Source organism: Nerophis ophidion, linkage group LG28 (assembly GCF_033978795.1).
Source record: "Nerophis ophidion isolate RoL-2023_Sa linkage group LG28, RoL_Noph_v1.0, whole genome shotgun sequence".
NCBI classification, from domain to species: domain Eukaryota; kingdom Metazoa; phylum Chordata; class Actinopteri; order Syngnathiformes; family Syngnathidae; genus Nerophis; species Nerophis ophidion.
In genome coordinates, this window is record NC_084638.1 from 28,189,782 (window position 1) to 28,212,768 (window position 22,987).

The window sequence follows — 22,987 nt, forward strand, 5'->3', positions numbered from 1 at the left end:
GAACTAAACATGATCCTAGATACTCTCCAACTTGGGAAATTAACTAAACATGATCCTAGATACTCTCCAACGTGTGAAGTGAACTAAACATGATCCTAGATACTCTCCAACTTGTGAAGTGAACTATACATGATCCTAGATACTCTCCAACTTGGGAAGTGAACTAAACATGATCCTAGATACTTTCCAACGTGTGAAGTGAACTAAACATGATCCTGGATACTTTCCAACTTGTGAAGTGAACTAAACATGATCCTATATACTTTCCAACGTGTGAAGTGAACTAAACATGATCCTAGATACTTTCCAACGTGTGAAGTGAACTAAACATGATCCTAAATACTCTCCAACTTGGGAAATGAACTTCCTGTGATGATCCGAGATACTCTCCAACTTGTGAAGTGAACTATACATGATCCTAGATACTCTCCAACTTGGGAAGTGAACTAAACATGATCCTAGATACTTTCCAACGTGTGAAGTGAACTAAACATGATCATAGATACTTTCCAACGTGTGAAGTGAACTAAACATGATCCTAGATACTCTCCAACTTGGGAAGTGAACTAAACATGATCCTAGATACTTTCCAACGTGTGAAGTGAACTAAACATGATCATAGATACTTTCCAACGTGTGAAGTGAACTAAACATGATCCTAGATACTCTCCAACTTGGGAAGTGAACTAAACATGATCCTAGATACTCTCCAACTTGGGAAGTGAACTAAACATGATCCTAGATACACTCCAACTTGGGAAGTGAACTAAACATGATCCTAGATACTTTCCAATGTGTGAAGTGAACTAAACATGATCCTAGATACTCTCCAACTTGTGAAGTGAACTAAACATGATCATAGATACTTTCCAACGTGTGAAGTGAACTAAACATGATCCTAGATACTCTCCAACTTGGGAAGTGAACTAAACATGATCCTAGATACTCTCCAACTTGGGAAGTGAACTAAACATGATCCTAGATACTTTCCAACGTGGGAAGTGAACTAAACATGATCCTATATACTCTCCAACTTGGGAAGTTAACTAAACATGATCCTGGATACTTTCCAACTTGTGAAGTGAACTAAACATGATCCTATATACTTTCCAACGTGTGAAGTGAACTAAACATGATCCTAGATACTTTCCAACGTGTGAAGTGAACTAAACATGATCCTAAATACTCTCCAACTTGGGAAATGAACTTCCTGTGATGATCCGAGATACTCTCCAACTTGTGAAGTGAACTAAACATGATCCTAGATACTCTCCAACTTGTGAAGTGAACTATACATGATCCTAGATACTCTCCAACTTGGGAAGTGAACTAAACATGATCCTAGATACTTTCCAACGTGTGAAGTGAACTAAACATGATCATAGATACTTTCCAACGTGTGAAGTGAACTAAACATGATCCTAGATACTCTCCAACTTGGGAAGTGAACTAAACATGATCCTAGATACTTTCCAACGTGTGAAGTGAACTAAACATGATCCTAGATACTCTCCAACTTGTGAAGTGAACTAAACATGATCATAGATACTTTCCAACGTGTGAAGTGAACTAAACATGATCCTAGATACTCTCCAACTTGGGAAGTGAACTAAACATGATCCTAGATACTTTCCAACGTGTGAAGTGAACTAAACATGATCATAGATACTTTCCAACGTGTGAAGTGAACTAAACATGATCCTAGATACTCTCCAACTTGTGAAGTGAACTAAACATGATCATAGATACTTTCCAACGTGTGAAGTGAACTAAACATGATCCTAGATACTCTCCAACTTGGGAAGTGAACTAAACATGATCCTAGATACTTTCCAATGTGTGAAGTGAACTAAACATGATCATAGATACTCTCCAACTTGGGAAGTGAACTAAACATGATCCTATATACTCTCCAACTTGAGAAGTGAACTAAACATGATGCTAGATACTTTCCAACTTGTGAAGTGAACTAAACATGATCCTAGATACTCTCCAACGTGTGAAGTGAACTAAACATGATCCTAGATACTCTCCAACTTGGGAAGTGAACTAAACATGATCCTAGATACTTTCCAACGTGTGAAGTGAACTAAACATGATCCTAGATACTCTCCAACTTGGGAAATTAACTAAACATGATCCTAGATACTCTCCAACGTGTGAAGTGAACTAAACATGATCCTAGATACTCTCCAACTTGTGAAGTGAACTATACATGATCCTAGATACTCTCCAACTTGGGAAGTGAACTAAACATGATCCTAGATACTTTCCAACGTGTGAAGTGAACTAAACATGATCATAGATACTTTCCAACGTGTGAAGTGAACTAAACATGATCCTAGATACTCTCCAACTTGGGAAGTGAACTAAACATGATCCTAGATACTTTCCAACGTGTGAAGTGAACTAAACATGATCCTAGATACTTTCCAACGTGTGAAGTGAACTAAACATGATCCTAGATACTCTCCAACTTGTGAAGTGAACTAAACATGATCCTAGATACTTTCCAACGTGTGAAGTGAACTAAACATGATCCTAGATACTCTCCAACTTGGGAAGTGAACTAAACATGATCCTAGATACTTTCCAACGTGTGAAGTGAACTAAACATGATCATAGATACTTTCCAACGTGTGAAGTGAACTAAACATGATCCTAGATACTCTCCAACTTGTGAAGTGAACTAAACATGATCATAGATACTTTCCAACGTGTGAAGTGAACTAAACATGATCCTAGATACTCTCCAACTTGGGAAGTGAACTAAACATGATCCTAGATACTCTCCAACTTGGGAAGTGAACTAAACATGATCCTAGATACTTTCCAACGTGGGAAGTGAACTAAACATGATCCTAGATACTCTCCAACTTGGGAAGTGAACTAAACATGATCCTAGATACTTTCCAACTTGTGAAGTGAACTAAACATGATCCTAGATACTCTCCAACTTGTGAAGTGAACTAAACATGATCCTAGATACTCTCCAACTTGTGAAGTGAACTAAACATGATCCTAGATACTCTCCAACGTGTGAAGTGAACTAAACATGATCCTAGATACTCTCCAACTTGGGAAGTGAACTAAACATGATCCTAGATACTCTCCAACTTGGGAAGTGAACTAAACATGATCCTAGATACTCTCCAACTTGTGAAGTGAACTAAACATGATCCTAGATACTCTCCAACGTGTGAAGTGAACTAAACATGATCCTAGATACTCTCCAACGTGTGAAGTGAACTAAACATGATCCTAGATACTCTCCAACTTGGGAAGTGAACTAAACATGATCCTAGATACTTTCCAACGTGGGAAGTGAACTAAACATGATCCTAGATACTTTCCAACTTGTGAAGTGAACTAAACATGATCCTGGATACTCTCCAACTTGTGAAGTGAACTAAACATGATCCTATATACTTTCCAACGTGTGAAGTGAACTAAACATGATCCTAGATACTCTCCAACTTGGGAAGTGAACTAAACATGATCCTAGATACTCTCCAACTTGTGAAGTGAACTAAACATGATCCTAGATACTCTCCAACTTGGGAAGTGAACTAAACATGATCCTAGATACTTTCCAACGTGGGAAGTGAACTAAACATGATCCTATATACTTTCCAACGTGTGAAGTGAACTAAACATGATCCTAAATACTCTCCAACTTGGGAAGTGAACTAAACATGATCCTAGATACTCTCCAACTTGTGAAGTGAACTAAACATGATCCTAGATACTCTCCAACTTGTGAAGTGAACTATACATGATCCTAGATACTCTCCAACTTGGGAAGTGAACTAAACATGATCCTAGATACTTTCCAACGTGTGAAGTGAACTAAACATGATCATAGATACTTTCCAACGTGTGAAGTGAACTAAACATGATCCTAGATACTCTCCAACTTGTGAAGTGAACTAAACATGATCCTAGATACTCTCCAACTTGGGAAATTAACTAAACATGATCCTAGATACTCTCCAACGTGTGAAGTGAACTAAACATGATCCTAGATACTCTCCAACTTGTGAAGTGAACTATACATGATCCTAGATACTCTCCAACTTGGGAAGTGAACTAAACATGATCCTAGATACTTTCCAACGTGTGAAGTGAACTAAACATGATCATAGATACTCTCCAACTCCACTGTGACAAATCTGACATGCTCATCATCGGCCCCAAATCCCTCACAACTTCCACCTCTCTGTGGACAACTCCACTCTGTTCCCATCCTCTCAGATCCGCAACCTCGGAGTCATTCTGGACAATAATCTCTCTTTTCAACACCATGTCAACTACATCCCAAGAAGTGTTTTCTTCCACCTCAAAAATATTGCCCGTCTCCGTCCATCCCTCTCCTTCTCTGCCGCTGAAACCCTGATCCATGCCTTCATTCCCTCCAGACTTGATTACTGCAACAGCATCCTCTATGGCTCATCTTGCAAAATTCTCAATAAACTCCAATACATTCAAAAGTCTGCTCCCCCACACCCGCTCCCGTCAGCACATCACCCCAGTCCTCCAGAAACTCCACTGGCTCCCCGTTCCCCACCGGATCCACTTTAAAATCCTCCTCCTCACCCACAAAGCCCTCCACAACCCCAACTGCCTCACCAACCTGCTTCACCTCCATACCCCTTCACGCAGCCTGATGCCAACCTCCTCTCCCCACCACTCAGAACCAAGCTCTGGGCCTGGGGGGATAGAGCCTTCTCCATCGCTGCTCCCACCCTCTGGAACTGTCTTCCCAAACCCATCCGTGACTGCCCAGACCTTCCCACCTTCAAAAACCTTCTAAAAACACACCTCTTCAGATCTGCTTTTAACCTGTGATTCGTGTTCTGTGTCTTGTAATGTCCCGTCTTGTAATTGTCCTGTATTATTATGTATTTTACCATGTACTGCTTTTATATTTCCTGTATTTTATATTATTAGGGACCGAATGTCCCTTTGGGACAGAGGACCCTATTGAATTTCTAGCGTTTTATTCTTTCTTTGTTATTATTCCGCAGCTTTGAGCTGTTTTTTGACCCACTTAACATGCTTCAAAACTCACCAAATTTCACACACACATCAGGTCTGGCGAACATTACCATTTAATCAAAAAACCTAACTCCAAAACTAAAAATTGCGCTCTAGCGCCCCCTAGGAAGAAAACACAGAAAAAACTGCCTGTAACTTCCAGTAGGAATGTTGTAGTGACATGAGACAAAAACCTCTATGTAGGTCTCACTTAGACCTAGATTTCATACACCTACATCCTTCAGTAAAAATCAACAGGAAGTTGCAATTCCCCCTTCAAAATAAAAGTTTTGTAAAAACACTCACCTTTGCCTCTTTGAGATGTAATTTGACCCCCTTAACATGCTTCAAAACTCACCAAACATCAGGACTGGTGAAAATTGTGATCTAATCAAAAACCCTAACCCCAAAACTCAAAATTGCGCTCTAAGAAGAAAACACAGACAAAACTGCTCCTAGGAAGAAAAAACAGGCAAAACTGCTTGTAACTTCCAGTATGAATGTCGTAGAGACATAAAACAAAAACCTCTATGTAGGTCTCACTTAGACCTACATTTCATATATTGACAACCCACAGCAAAAATCAACAGGAAGTTTGCAATTCCCCTTCTAAAACAAAAGTTTTGTAAAAAAAACGGTCACCTTTATTCTAACATTATCTCCGCTGAGCGCGTTTGTCGTGTCGGCTTCAAACTGCCACAGGAGAGAGATTGAACCCTTCTGATTAAAAGTTGATTAAAGAGTTTTAATTACTGCTACGGTTTTGATTTTTCAAGCCTTCAAAGAACCGCTGCGCTGAAAACCATTTCAAAGATGGCCACTGTGCGCAGACACAGTGAGGGAGACGTTTTTTTTTTTTCGTTTTTTTTCCGTACCGTCTGCTGCTGGTGCGCACGCACCAACATTCGTGAGGGAGCGGCTGTGATGGTCTATACCAAGATGGCTGCCAGGTGCCGTAGCTAAGCCGGTATGTTTTAAAGTTGTCGTTTGCCTGCGTATTGTAAAAACAACCGTCCAACATTTTACAACTAATTGTAAATTAAGGTTTTATTATTATTATACCGCCACCTCTTTGAGCTGTAATTTGACCCCCTTAACATGCTTCAAAACTCACCAAATTTGACACACACATCAGGACTTGCAAAAATTGCGATATAATAAAAATACTAAACCCCAAAATTTAAAATTGCCCTCTAGCGCCCCCTAGGAATAATACACAGACAAAACTGCTCCTAGGAAGAAAACACAGACACAACTGCTTGTAACTTCCGGTAGGAATCTCGTAGAGACATTAAACCAAAACCTCCATGTAGGTCTCAATTAGACCTACATTTCATATCTTGACAACCCCCAGCAAAAATCAACAGTAAGTTTGCAATTCCCCCTTCAAAACAAAAGATTTGTAAAAAAAACGGTCATCTTTTTTCAAACATTATCTCCTCTGAGCGCATTTGTTGTGTCGGCTTCAAACTCGCACAGGAGAGAGAATGAACCCTTCTGATTAAAAGTTGCGAAAAGAGTTTGAATATCTGCTCCGGTTTTGATTTTACAAGCCTTCAAAGAATAGCTATGCTGATGCTGCTGCGCTCAAGATGGCCGCTTAAAAGCAGGAAGCACCAGCGTGACCACACAATGCAGAGAAGGTAGGTACTGTGCGGGTAAATATATGTTGACTGGGTGAAAAAAGGAGGCACCAGTTTGACTCCAGGATACAGACAAGGTAGGTAATGTGCAGGTAAAGATATGTTGACTGGGTGATGGCAGGAAGCACCAGCGGGTACGGGTGACAGAAAGAAGCACCAGTGTGACCCCAGGATGCAGGGAAGGTAGGTAATGTGCAGGTAAAGATATGTTGAATGGGCAAAGGCAGGAAACACCAGCAAAAGTCGGTCCCGTGCATCGCTGCTTGCAGCTTTAATTATTATTATTATTATTATGTGTGAGGTGGAAAAAGAAGACAACCCTGCAAAGCTGATCTGACAAGAGCGATCAGGGAAAGTTGCGGGCAGATGGAAGAAGAGAAGTGTAAGCTGGTGCTGCTTCCTCCTCACTTTTGACTCATTCCATACTTTCACTCTGCTTGATCTCAAAATGAAGCTATTACCGACTATGACCTTTTGTTTTCTTGTTTCTTTAGTCGCCTTTGAAATGAAGACAACTTGTGCGTCTTGTCTGTTAGTTGCTGTTTTGGACAACATGAAGCAAGGGAATGTGCTGATTCATCATCTTTGCCAGGGCTTGTGGAGTCTGACTACTAGAAGCCTGGAAACGTCCCTGTCACGTGTCTGTGAAGTCTTTCCTTCCGTCGGTTTGTGGCCAAAAAGGCAAGCTGTCATATTAGTCGGACTATGAATACTATTATGAGGACACCACAATGTATTTCATTCTTTAGTCTGCGGAGACCGCTTCTGCATGACTTTGAAGTATCGTTACCTTAAGAAGGTCGGTCCGTGACCAATGAAAGATGCATGCTGTTGTATTATTGAGAGCTTTATTATCCGTAATGTGCGCAAGGTAAATCATTCATGAAGGCGAGTCGCTCGGGGAGAACTACTTGATGTGGCTTCAAACACCGACAAGAGAGCTTTTCATGTCTTTCTATAAAGTGGTCGGTAAAGAATCCTTCACCCTCGTCAGCACAGAAAGCCCCGCCCCCTGCTCACCTGTAAATCTTGTATCTGGTAGAAAATCCCTGCTGGAACCTCTCGGTGAACTCGGTGTACTCGGAGCATCGCTGGAAAGGTCCTTTTTCTGACAGCAGCCAGTCCAGCTGACCCCCGCTGGGCCTGCTGCCGAACCCCGCTGACGAGCTGGAGGGAGACGAGGACGAGGACGAGGACGAGCCCGCATGTCCGCCGCTGACCACTTGTTCAGCTCGGATGGGCCAGAGCAGCCAAAAGAAGATCCACGGCAACCATAGAAGCTTGAAGGAGGATGCGGAGCATCTAGCAGTGGAGACGGAGCCTTGCAAGCATCCTTCTTTTCTCAGTGGCCAATGAATCGCCATGGTCCTGCTGGTGACAGACTAAGGCACCTAGGACCCGCATTTCTTCTGGCAGTTGCCTCCCACTGGCCTGAAACAAATACAGACAACAGCTTCATTAAGCATTTGAATATTTTGATGTACTTTATTTTGTTTTTGTTGAGGTCTTACAGTTGGCCATGCAGAGGTTTTGTGTGAGTGAATGCCTTGTTGACAAGTTTGTAAACCACCAAGCATGGAGGGTCCTAGGAACCTTTGAATGCCTTGTTGACAAGTTTGTAAACCACCAAGCATGGAGGGTCCTAGGAACCTTTGAATGCCTTGTTGACAAGTTTGTAAACCACCAAGCATGGAGGGTCCTAAGAACCTTTGAATGCCTTGACAAGTTTGTAAACCACCAAGCATGGAGGGTCCTAAGAACCTTTGAATGAATTGACAAGTTTGTAAACCACCAAGCAAGGAGGGTCCTAAGAACCTACCTATGCCTTGACAAGTTTGTAAACCACCAAGCATGGAGGGTCCTAACAACCTACCAATGCTTTGACAAGTTTGTAAACCACCAAGCATGGAGGGTCCTAAGTACCTTTGAATGCCTTGACAAGTTTGTAAACCACCAAGCATGAAGGGTCCTAAGAACCTTTGAATGAATTGACAAGTTTGTAAACCATCCAGCATGGAGGGTCCTAAGTACCTTTGAATGCCTTGACAAGTTTGTAAACCACCAAGCATGAAGGGTCCTAAGAACCTTTGAATGAATTGACAAGTTTGTAAACCACCCAGCATGGAGGGTCCTAAGAACCTACCTATGCCGTGACAAGTTTGTAAACCACCAAGCATGAAGGGTCCTAGGAACCTTTGAATGCCTTGACAAGTTTGTAAACCACCAAGCATGGAGGGTCCTAGGAACCTTTGAATGCCTTGACAAGTTTGTAAACCACCAAGCATGAAGGGTCCTAAGAACCTTTGAATGAATTGACAAGTTTGTAAACCATCCAGCATGGAGGGTCCTAAGAACCTACCTATGCCTTGACAAGTTTGTAAACCACCAAGCATGGAGGGTCCTAAGAACCTACCTATGCCTTGACAAGTTTGTAAACCACCAAGCATGGAGGGTCCTAAGAACCTACCTATGCCTTGACAAGTTTGTAAACCACCAAGCATGGAGGGTCCTAAGAACCTTTGAATGCCTTGACAAGTTTGTAAACCATCCAGCATGGAGGGTCCTAAGAACCTACCTATGCCTTGACAAGTTTGTAAACCACCAAGCATGGAGGGTCCTAAAAACCTACCTATGCCTTGACAAGTTTGTAAACCACCAAGCATGGAGGGTCCTAAAAACCTACCTATGCCTTGACAAGTTTGTAAACCACCAAGCATGGAGGGTCCTAAGAACCTACCTATGCATTGACAAGTTTGTAAACCACCAAGCATGGAGGGTCCTAAGAACCTTTGAATGCCTTGACAAGTTTGTAAACCATCCAGCATGGAGGGTCCTAAGAACCTACCTATGCCTTGACAAGTTTGTAAACCACCAAGCATGGAGGGTCCTAAAAACCTACCTATGCCTTGACAAGTTTGTAAACCACCAAGCATGGAGGGTCCTAACAACCTACCAATGCTTTGACAAGTTTGTAAACCACCAAGCATGGAGGGTCCTAAGTACCTTTGAATGCCTTGACAAGTTTGTAAACCACCAAGCATGAAGGGTCCTAAGAACCTTTGAATGAATTGACAAGTTTGTAAACCATCCAGCATGGAGGGTCCTAAGTACCTTTGAATGCCTTGACAAGTTTGTAAACCACCAAGCATGAAGGGTCCTAAGAACCTTTGAATGAATTGACAAGTTTGTAAACGATCCAGCATGGAGGGTCCTAAGAACCTACCTATGCCTTGACAAGTTTGTAAACCACCAAGCATGGAGGGTCCTAAGAACCTACCTATGCCTTGACAAGTTTGTAAACCACCAAGCATGGAGGGTCCTAAGTACCTTTGAATGCCTTGACAAGTTTGTAAACCACCAAGCATGAAGGGTCCTAAGAACCTTTGAATGAATTGACAAGTTTGTAAACCATCCAGCATGGAGGGTCCTAAGAACCTACCTATGCCTTGACAAGTTTGTAAACCACCAAACATGGAGGGTCCTAAGAACCTACCTATGCCTTGACAAGTTTGTAAACCACCAAGCATGGAGGGTCCTAAGAACCTTTGAATGCCTTGACAAGTTTGTAAACCACCAAGCATGGAGGGTCCTAAAAACCTACCTATGCTTTGACAAGTTTGTAAACCACCAAGCATGGAGGGTCCTAAGAACCTACCTATGCCTTGACAAGTTTGTAAACCACCAAGCATGGAGGGTCCTAAGAACCTACCTATGCCTTGACAAGTTTGTAAACCACCAAGCATGGAGGGTCCTAAGTACCTTTGAATGCCTTGACAAGTTTGTAAACCACCAAGCATGAAGGGTCCTAAGAACCTTTGAATGAATTGACAAGTTTGTAAACCATCCAGCATGGAGGGTCCTAAGAACCTACCTATGCCTTGACAAGTTTGTAAACCACCAAACATGGAGGGTCCTAAGAACCTACCTATGCCTTGACAAGTTTGTAAACCACCAAGCATGGAGGGTCCTAAGAACCTTTGAATGCCTTGACAAGTTTGTAAACCACCAAGCATGGAGGGTCCTAAAAACCTACCTATGCTTTGACAAGTTTGTAAACCACCAAGCATGGAGGGTCCTAAGAACCTACCTATGCCTTGACAAGTTTGTAAACCACCAAGCATGGAGGGTCCTAAGAACCTTTGAATGCCTTGACAAGTTTGTAAACCATCCAGCATGGAGGGTCCTAAAAACCTACCTATGCCTTGACAAGTTTGTAAACCACCAAGCATGGAGGGTCCTAAGAACCTACCTATGCCTTGACAAGTTTGTAAACCACCAAGCATGGAGGGTCCTAAGAACCTACCTATGCCTTGACAAGTTTGTAAACCACCAAGCATGGAGGGTCCTAAGAACCTTTGAATGCCTTGACAAGTTTGTAAACCATCCAGCATGGAGGGTCCTAAAAACCTACCTATGCCTTGACAAGTTTGTAAACCACCAAGCATGGAGGGTCCTAAGAACCTACCTATGCCTTGACAAGTTTGTAAACCACCAAGCATGGAGGGTCCTAGGAACCTACATGTAAGTCTAAGTCTAAGTGTAAGTGTAAGTATGTAGAAGAAAGATGTCCCACAATCCCAATCACTAATCACCCTTTGTAACCTCCCTACATGTCTGAAAGTGCAAGATGGAGGTGAGAAATAGTTTCCAATCAATACTAAAACATTCTACTACTTCTAAACATCAATACTAAAACATTCTCCAACTTCTAAACATCAATACTAATAGATTCTACTACTTCTAAATGCACTCAACGCTTATTGATGTTGTACTTGTTTTCTAAGAGCATTTAATGGAGCGTGACTTGACAATGTAGGTCAACAGCATCCATACATGGACTTCTCTCACAAACATCACAACTGTGTGTCCAGTGTCCACTTCTATGTCCAGTGTGTACTCCTATGTCCAGTGTGTACTTCTATGTCCAGTGTGTACTTCTATGTCCAGTGTGTACTTCTACATCCAGTGTGTACTTCTATGTCCAGTGTGTACTCCTATGTCCAGTGTGTACTCCTATGTCCAGTGTGTACTTCTATGTCCAGTGTGTACTTCTACATCCAGTGTGTACTTCTATGTCCAGTGTGTACTCCTATATCCAGTGTGTACTTCTACATCCAGTGTGTACTTCTACGTCCAGTGTGTACTCCTATGTCCAGTGTGTACTCCTATGTCCAGTGTGTACTTCTATGTCCAGTGTGTACTTCTATGTCCAGTGTGTACTTCTATGTCCAGTGTGTACTTCTACATCCAGTGTGTACTTCTATGTCCAGTGTGTACTCCTATATCCAGTGTGTACTTCTACATCCAGTGTGTACTTCTACGTCCAGTGTGTACTCCTATGTCCAGTGAGTACTCCTATGTCCAGTGTGTACTTCTATGTCCAGTGTGTACTTCTATGTCCAGTGTGTACTTCTACATCCAGTGTGTACTTCTATGTCCAGTGTGTACTCCTATATCCAGTGTGTACTCCTATATCCAGTGTGTACTTCTATGTCCAGTGTGTACTCCTATGTCTAGTGTGTACTGCTATGTCCAGTGTGTACTTCTACATCCAGTGTGTACTTCTATGTCCAGTGTGTACTCCTATATCCAGTGTGTACTTCTACGTCCAGTGTGTACTCCTATGTCCAGTGTGTACTCCTACATCCAGTGTGTACTTCTATGTCCAGTGTGTACTCCTATATCCAGTGTGTACTTCTATGTCCAGTGTGTACTCCTATGTCTAGTGTGTACTGCTATGTCCAGTGTGTACTCCTATGTCTAGTGTGTACTGCTATGTCCAGTGTGTACTTCTACGTCCAGTGTGTACTTCTATGTCCAGTGTGTACTCCTATGTCCAGTGTGTACTTCTACGTCCAGTGTGTACTCCTATGTCCAGTGTGTACTCCTATGTCCAGTGTGTACTTCTATGTCCAGTGTGTACTTCTACATCCAGTGTGTACTTCTATGTCCAGTGTGTACTCCTATATCCAGTGTGTACTTCTATGTCCAGTGTGTACTCCTATGTCCAGTGTGTACTTCTATGTCCAGTGTGTACTACTATGTCCAGTGTGTACTCCTATGTCCAGTGTGTACTGCTATGTCCAGTGTGTACTTCTATGTCCAGTGTGTACTCCTATGTCCAGTTTGTACTTCTATGTCCAGTGTGTACTCCTATGGCCAGTTTGTACTTCTATGTCCAGTGTGTACTCCTATGTCCAGTTTGTACTTCTATGTCCAGTGTGTACTCCTATGGCCAGTTTGTACTTCTATGTCCAGTGTGTACTCCTATGTCCAGTGTGTACTTCTATGTCCAGTGTGTACTTCTATGTCCAGTGTCTGCTGCTATGTCCAGTGTGTACTTCTATGTCCAGTGTGTACTCCTATGTCCAGTGTGTACTGCTATGTCCAGTGTGTACTCCTATGTCCAGTGTGTACTTCTATGTCAAGTGTGTACTCCTATGTCCAGTGTGTACTCCTACGTCCAGTGTGTACTCCTATGTCCAGTGTGTACTTCTATGTCCAGTGTGTACTTCTATGTCCAGTGTGTACTGCTATGTCCAGTGTGTACTTCTATGTCCAGTGTGTAATTCTATGTCCAGTGTGTACTCCTATGTCCAGTGTGTACTACTATGTCCAGTGTGTACTACTATGTCCAGTGTGTACTGCTATGTCCAGTGTGTACTTCTATGTCCAGTGTGTACTCCTATGTCCAGTTTGTACTTCTATGTCCAGTGTGTACTTCTATATCCAGAGTGTACTTCTATGTCCAGTGTGTACTTGTATGTCCAGTGTGTACTTCTATTTTTGATATACACAACACTTATGCCTGATACACCAAACACTAATCCATGATATAAACGACACTAATCCCTGATATACACAACACTTATCCCTAATATACACGACACTTATCCCTAATATACACGACACTTATCCCTGATACACACAACACTTATACCCGATACACACAACACTTATCCCTGATACACACAACACTTATCCCTGATACACACAACACTTATCCCTGATATACACAACACTTATCCCTGATATACACAACACTTATCCCTGATACACACAACACCTATCCCTGATACACACAACACTTATCCCTGATATAAACAACACTTATCCCTGATATACACAACACTTATACCTGATACACACAACACTTATCCCTGATACACGCAACACTTATCCCTGATACACGCAACACTTATCCCTGATAAACACAACACTTATCCCTGATATACACAACACTTATCCCTGATACACACAACACTTATCCCTGATACACACAATACTTATCCCTGATATAAACAACAATAATCCCTGATATACACAACACTTATCCCTGATACACGCAACACTTATCCCTGATATACACGACACTTATCCCTGATATACACAACACTTATACCTGATACACACAACACTTATCCCTGATACACGCAACACTTATCCCTGATATACACAACACTTATCCCTGATATACACAACACTTATCCCTGATACACACAACACTTATCCCTGATACACACAACACTTATCCCTGATATACACAACACTTATCCCTGATATACACAACACTTATCCCTGATATACACAACACTTATACCTGGTATACACAACACTTATACCTGGTATACACAACACTTATACCTGGTATTCACAACACTTATCCCTGATACACACAACACTTATACCTGGTATACACAACACTTATCCCTGATACACACAACACTTATACCTTGTATACACGACACCTGTGTCACGCAATCAAGCGCTAGTTGTAGCTCTGACAAACTAGCAGTAAGTGCTAAAGTGCTACAGTTGGAGAAGGAAAAACCTTCATGAGAATAAAACCTGATCAAATGTCCTGGTGGTGACCTTGCACAAGAGGACCTCATTATTCCAATTAGAGCCAAGGGGACACCTCTCCCAGTTTAGACCCAGGACTAAGAAGCCGGAGGCAGCGCCAGCATGCCAACTGCAATTATGCATCCTGCATGACTCCCACGCAGCCAGCAGACACAAACAAACACTCCACTCTTCTCCCAGCCGGGCAGGAGACCAGGACTTCACACTAAAAGAGCTCAAGGTGCGGAAAAAGCCTGGCGGACACAAACAAGTCCAGCTGGGCAGGAGACCAGGACTCACACGGAGGGCGGCTAAAAGAGCTCAAAGACCCTGGCAGACACCAACAAGTCCAGCACGCGGGAGGACATGCAGAGGTTCCTCGTTCTTCCCACTGGCTGGACTTTTTCCTGGCCCTGATGTGGGATCTGAGCCCCAGGATGTGGTTGTGGCTTGTGCAGCCCTTTGAGACACTCGTGATTAAAGGGCTACATAAATCAACTTTGATTGATTGATTGAAAGTAGTGGTCTCTAGTGAGCTGCATCTGAAGGAGGTCTGTAAATCTGGTTTCAACTTGCCAAGTCATCTTGTCTGGGATGTGAAAATACACTCAGATCACCAGACTGCTCACATTTCTGAGCAAGACTCAAATATTTTTAAATATGCGAAACATTCTTATGCGTACTTGAGGATATCACAACTTCTGGCCTGGGAGACCACCAGCGGAAACGCACCCAGCATACTGAACACGGGGGTCCCCCAGGGACGGGTTCCTACCCCCCTGTTGACCCAGAACTCAGCACCACCACGCAACAACAACATGGACATGCAGACGACACAACTGGAGTTGGACTCATCACGGACAGATATGAGTCCAACTACAGGGATTTATGTGCAATCTGATTGCCCGCCTGGGGAAGACAAGATTGTGGTGGACTCCCGGAGAGCCAACACCAGAGTCCTCCACTGTAACCCTGCTGTGGAAAGTTTGTGGACAACCTGTCCTGGATCACCAGGACCACGCCACTGGCCCAGAAGGCCCAGCACAGGAAAACATGCCTTCTTGTATCGTGGCCCCAGAGAGAGCAGAGACCCTCACAGCGGACTCATTCAGTCTGGGACCAGGCTAAGGAGCTTGCGAGCGAGGACAAGCAGACTGAGGGACAGCTTCATCCATCAAGCTAAACTGGAACTTTGGACCACACCTTTGTATGTCCCTTGTCGTCGTGATAGCATGATGGGTAATTTATGGAAGTGCGGTAATCAATCACGGTTTTACAACAACTTTGATCCAAACTGTCAGTTTTTTAAAAGCACCAATCGTTACATCCTGAATATGTCAACCGTCTTTTAGGGCGCTGGTAGTCGTACTAACTGCAAGTTTTCTTCCATGGAGTCTGTCCAAGGGTTCAGATGCCCCTCAAGGCAAATATTCACTTTGAGACCCAGAGGTTAGAGTCCTGCTTGGATCCTTCAAGTCCCCTCTGCCCACTGAAAGGATCTCCAGGTTTTATCCCACCTGAAATTCAGCAGAATAATTTGGAGGGAAGAGGAGGACTTCAGCAGTAAGAGCGTCTCATCAGGGAGTCTGTGCTGCACAAAAGTGCTGACGGAGCACAAACACAACAAGACCTGCACAGGACTGCAGATGCTGGGGAACATCCCCAAGACTCCAAACTCCAATATTCTGAGCAGTCATCTTTCACACATCTCATTGATGGTTCTTCAGTGTCAACTCAGGTTTGTGGAGGGAAGACAGGACCAGGGTACATCTCACAGGAAGTATGGAAGACTGCAGAACATGACAGGAAGTATGCATGACCATGACAGAAAGTATGGATGACTGCAGAACATGACAGGAAGTATGCATGACCATGACAGGAAGTATGGATGACTGCAGACCATGACAGGAAGTATGCATGACCATGACAAGAAGTATGGATGACCATGACAGGAAGTATGGATGACTGCAGACCATGACAGGAAGTATGGATGTTCATGACAGGAAGTATGGATGACTGCAGAACATGACAGGAAGTATGGATGACCATGACAAGAAGTATGGATGACTGCAGACCATGACAGGAAGTATGGATGTTCATGACAGGAAGTATGGATGACTGCAGAACATGACAAGAAGTATGGATGACCATGACAGGAAGTATGGATGACTGCAGACCATGACAGGAAGTATGGATGTTCATGACAGGAAGTATGGATGACTGCAGAACATGACAGGAAGTATGGATGACCATGACAGGAAGTATGGATGACCATGACAGGAAGTATGGATGACTGCAGACCATGACAGGAAGTATGGATGACCATGACAGGAAGTATGGATGACTGCAGACCATGACAGGAAGTATGGATGTTCATGACAGGAAGTATGGATGACTGCAGAACATGACAGGAAGTATGGATGACCATGACAGGAAGTATGGATGACTGCAGAACATGACAGGAAGTATGGATGACCATGACAGGAAGTATGGATGACTGCAGACCATGACAGGAAGTATGGATGACTGCAGAACATGACAAGAAGTATGGATGACCATGACAAGAAGTATGGATGACCATGACAGGAAGTATGGATGACCATGACAGGAAGTATGGATGACCATGACAGGAAGTATGGATGACCATGACAGGAAGTATGGATGACCATGACAGGAAGTATGGATGACCATGACAGGAAGTATGGATGACCATGACAGGAAGTATGGATGACTGCAGACCATGACAGGAAGTATGGATGACCATGACAGGAAGTATGGATGACTGCAGACCATGACAGGAAGTATGGATGTTCATGACAGGAAGTATGGATGACTGCAGAACATGACAGGAAGTATGGATGACCATGACAGGAAGTATGGATGACCATGACAGGAAGTATGGATGACTGCAGAACATGACAGGAAGTATGGATGACCATGACAGGAAGTATGGATGACTGCAGACCATGACAGGAAGTATGGATGACCATGACAGGAAGTATGGATGACTGCAGAACATGACAAGAAGTATGGATGACCATGACAGGAAGTATGGATGACCATGACAGGAAGTATGGATGACTGCAGAACATGACAGGAAGTATGGATGACCATGACAGGAAGTATGGATGACCATGACAGGAAGTATGGATGACCATGACAGGAAGTATGGATGACTGCAGAACATGACAGGAAGTATGGATGACCATGACAGGAAGTATGGATGACCATGACAGGAAGTATGGATGACCATGACAGGAAGTATGGATGACCATAACAGGAAGTATGGATGACCATGACTGACTGCAGACCATGGGCATGACCCGGGTGCCAAGTCAAGTATTGTGTCATCAGACAGCTGCTGAAAGTCTGCCAAGGTTAAGTTTGTCTACATTTCTTTGAAAGATAGCATTGTTAGCTGACTGATGCTAGCGTCCTCTTCCAAAGTAAAAGTCCAGTGTGACAGGAAGATGACTTATCACCTCACACGCTCCATCCATCACTTCCTCCGGTTGCCATGACGACACCACAACCCTCCCAGCAAATGATCCACTGTGGGGAATATTGTCCACACACACACACACACACACACACACACACACACACACACACACACACACACACACACACACACACACACACACACACACATACACACACACACACACACCATTAGGTTTTATCCATACAAATACCAATATTGATGATTGTTATTGGTACCAATGTACTCTTGTACTACTACTTATTGGTACTACATGTTATTATTGGTACTACACGTCATTATTGGTACTACATGTTATTATTGGTACTACATGTTATTATTGGTACTACATGTTATTATTGGTACTACATGTTATTATTGGTACTACATGTTATTATTGGTACTACATGTTATTATTGGTACTACATGTCATTATTGGTACTACATGTTATTATTGGTACTACATGTTATTATTGGTACTACATGTTATTATTGGTGCTACATGTCATTATTGGTACTACATGTTATTATTGGTACTACATGTTATTATTGGTACTACATGTCATTATTGGTACTACATGTTATCATTGGTACTACATGTCATTATCGGTACTACATGTTATTATTGGTACTACACGTCATTATTGGTACTACATGTAATTATTAGTACTACATGTCATTATTGGCACTACATATTATTGGTGCTACATGTTATTATTGGTACTACACGTCAGTATTGGTACTACACGACATTATTGGTACTACATGTTATTATTGGTATTACATGTTATCATTGGTACTACATGTCATTGTGTAAATAAAGAACTTGAATCAGATTTTAGTTGGCACCAGAGGTTGTAGACCAGCATCATCATGTGACATCTCACAGCAGGACAGTCTTTAATGGACACCTACTCTTTATGTCTAAAACATGTCTGCTAGTAGTTAACGTCATCATCTTAACCTGCACACACATTCAGACTAAAATTACTATAATTGGTCAATAAAAGACAAGTGTGATGAGGCCCTTGTCACAGTTCTATTCAGACTCATGTTAGTAGAAGTAGTCAATGAAACATGAGTGTGATGTCACAGTTCTATTCAGACTATTCTATTCCATTTTTATTTCAGTTTCTATTATTTTCTATTTTATGTTCTATGTTCTATTGTAATATATTATATTGCATTAAATGTTGTTCCACTCTCTATTCTATTTTGTGTTCTATACGGTATGGTGTGTGCTGTGTGTGTGCTGTGTGTGTGTGTGTGTGTGTGTGTGTGTGTGTGTGTGTGTGTGCGTGTGTGTGTGTGTGTGTGTGTGTGTGACCTTTAAGTGGATGCTAATTTGACACAAAGTGCTAACCTTTAAGCAGATCTCCCACAGACATGCTTATGAGTACAACCACACTATATTTATAACTATATTTATTTTATTTATTTGTAGCAGTCTTTATATATTTACAAATATATTTACGTATTTATAACACTTTTTATATATTTATAACTATATTTGTAACATCCATCCATCCATTTTCTACCGCTTATTCCCTTTCGGGGTCGCGGGGGGCGCTGGCGCCTATCTCAGCTACAATCGGGCGGAAGGCGGGGTACACCCTGGTCAAGTCGCCACCTCATCGCAGGGCCAACACAGATAGACAGACAACATTCACACTCACATTCACACACTAGGGCCAATTTAGTGTTGCCAATCAACCTACCCCAGGTGCATGTCTTTGGAAGTGGGAGGAAGCCGGAGTACCCGGAGGGAACCCACGCATTCACGGGGAGAACATGCAAACTCCACACAGAAAGATCCCGAGCCTGGATTTGAACCCAGGACTGCAGGAGCTTCGTATTGTGAGGCAGACGCACTAACCCCTCTGCCACCGTGAAGCCCCTTATATTTGTAACACGTTTTATATATTTACAACTCTATTTATATATTCATAACACTTTTTAAATATGTATAAACGACTATATTTATACATTTATAACACTTTTTATATATTTATAACACTTTGTATATATTGTGAATTATATTTATATAGCGCTTTTTCTCTAGTGACTCAAAGCGCTTTACATAGTGACACCCAATATATAAGTTACATTTAAAGCAGTGTGGGTGGCACTGGGAGCATGTGGGTAAAGTGTCTTGCCCAAGGACACAACGGCAGTGACTAGGATGGCAGAAGCGGGAATCGAACCTGCAACCCTCAAGTTGCTGGCACGGCCACTCTACCAACCGAGCTAGACCGCCCCACTATATTTATATATGTATAACACTTTTTATATATTCATCACTATATTTATATATGTATAACTATATTTCTAACACTATTTATATATTTAAAACAATACGTATATATTTGTAACACAATATATTTATAACTATATTTATATATTTCTAACACTATTTCTATATTTAAAACTATATTTATATAATTATATGTATATATTTACCGCGACCCCAAAAGGGAATAAGCGGTAGGAAATGGATGGATGGATGTATATATTTATAACTATATTAATATGTATAACTATATTTATGTATTTCTAACTATATTTATAACTATATGCATATATTTATAATACAATGTTTACAACTATATTAATAAATGTATAACTATATTTATGTATTTCTAACTATATGCATGCTGGAAGAAGGCAGAAGGCTGTTTTGTGCCAAAGGAAGAGAACTCCTCAACCATAAATCAATTCCGTACAATATCACTTCTAAATGTAGAAGGCAAAATCTTCTTTTCTGTACTGGCAAAAAGGATGACCTTATACGTGACTGAGAACGGATATGTTGACACCTCTATCCAAAAAGGTGGAATACCAGGCTTCTCTGGATGCCTGGAACACACCGGAGTTCTCAGTCAGATGATCCGGGAGGCCAAAGCAAGCAAAGGCAACGTGACTGTTGTCTGGCTCGATCTGGCTAACGCCTACGGATCAATCCCTCACGCCCTCATTCACACTGCACTAGACCATTACCACATCCCTCTGCACATCAAGGGAATGATAACCAGCTACTTTGGGGGCATCCAGATACGTTTCAAGACAGCCAATTTCACAACTCAGTGGCAAAACCTGGAAAAGGGAATCGTAACTGGATGCACAATCTCCCCCATCCTCTTTATCATGGGAATGAACCTCCTCATAACAGCTGCTGGGAAAGAAGCCAGAGGACCAGCAATGGAATCAGGCATTCAACAACCCCCAATAAGAGGTTACATGGACGATCTCACCGTGACGACCACAACCCATGTGGAGGCGAGACGGGTGCTAACAGTTCTGGACCACATGGCAACATGGTCCAGAATGAAGTTTAAGCCCAAAAAATCAAGGAGCATGGTGATCCGGAAAGGTAAATTGACGAACAGGTTCAAGTTGCAAGTGCAAGGAGAAGTGATTCCATCGATTGAGGAGAACCCTATAAAGTGCCTCGGAAAGTGGTTTGACAGCTCACTTACTGACAGGAACAACATCACCAGTACAGAGAAGCAGACAGAGGAGTGGCTGAGGAAGATTGGAAAATCAGGACTCCCTGGTAAATTTAAAATATGGCTATACCAACATGGACTGTTACCAAGACTCATGTGGCTGTTGACAGTGTATGACATCCCTATGACACGCGTAGAAGGAGTGGAAAGAAAGATCAACAAGAACCTCAGAAAATGGCTGGGAATCCCTCCAAGCTTCACATCAGTAGGCCTCTACATAAGATCAGGACAGCTCCAGCTTCCCTTGTCATCCGTGGTGGAGGAATTCAAGGTAGCAAAGTGCAGAGTCTTAATGACATACAGAGACACCCAGGACGAACAAGTCAGACACGCAGGCGTCACTACAAGATCAGGACGCAAGTGGGCAGCTGACACAACTGTTGCGCAAGTTGAGAGCATATTGAGGCTACGTGACATCATAGGGATGCCGTGCACAGGGAGACAGGGTCTTGGAACTTCCCATGTCCAACAATGGAGTAAGGCAGAACCCAGGGAAAGAAGAGCTATGGTCCAGGAGGAAGTACGAAACCTGGAAGAGGAAGGTCGAATATCAAGAGCAGTGGAACTAGCGTCCCAGGGAGCTTGGACCAAATGGGACCTCCCTAAGAGAAAGATCACATGGGCAGATCTGTGGAAGCTGGAACCATTCCGCATCTCTTTCTTGCTGAGATCAGTGTATGACACACTCCCGACTCCAACAAACTTGCACAGATGGGGCATGAGAGGGGATCCACTATGCAAGCTTTGCGGGCAGAAGGGTACCATGGCACACATTCTGTCAGGGTGTAAAACAGCACTCACCCAAGGGAGATACAGATGGCGTCATGACAAGGTGCTCATGACACTGGCTAACACCTTGGAGCAGCAGAGATGCAAGAAACAGCAACCCCAAGGGAAAACAAAATCCATCCAGTTTGTGAGGGAGGGAGAAAAGCCACCAACCACAGCAACAGCAAGGAAGAGCCTACTGCAAATGGCACGGTCTTGGGATATGAAGGTAGACCTGGGAGGAAGGCTGCAGTTCCCCCAGGTTGTACAAACAACCCTGAGACCGGATGTGGTGCTGTGGTCTGAAGAGGCAAAGAAGATAATTCTTATTGAACTCACAGTCCCATGGGAAGAAGGTTGCGACCAAGCCTTTGAAAGGAAAAGTGCTAAATACCAGGACCTTTTAAATGACTGCAGGGGAAAAGGATGGCAGGCATAGCTGTTCCCGGTCGAGGTCGGCTGCAGAGGATTCCCTGCCCAGTCGGTATGGAGAATGCTCACAGCTTTGGGAATAACGGGGAAGGAGAGAAAGACAGCAGCTCGCAGGATGGGGGAGGCAGCGGAGAGAGCCTCTTGCTGGTTATGGAGCAGGAGAGATGAGATGAGCTGGAAGCCAGGAGGAGGAGATAGGCAGTGACTTGGCCACCACTGCCGGCCCACCAGCGGTAGGGTGTTACGGTTCAGGGTCGAAACACCCAATGACCGCTGGA

General features: G+C 42.9%; 1 protein-coding gene across 4 annotated transcripts in view; it reads right to left on the reverse strand.

Moving 5' to 3' along the window:
• The window catches only part of LOC133545263 (BMP/retinoic acid-inducible neural-specific protein 3-like), a 1,164,151-nt gene that overhangs the window by 1,122,861 nt on the left and 18,303 nt on the right, over positions 1–22,987 (reverse strand). For 3 of the 4 annotated variants that reach the window (XM_061890672.1, XM_061890669.1, XM_061890671.1), the window contains exon 2: positions 7,701–8,111. In XM_061890672.1, the coding sequence (XP_061746656.1) occupies positions 7,701–8,044 (344 nt within the window). In that variant the 5' untranslated portion in view covers positions 8,045–8,111. Of the gene's footprint in view, positions 1–7,700; positions 8,112–18,004; positions 18,024–22,987 lie in introns of those variants that run through there. The other variant, XM_061890673.1, reaches the window with a different exon arrangement.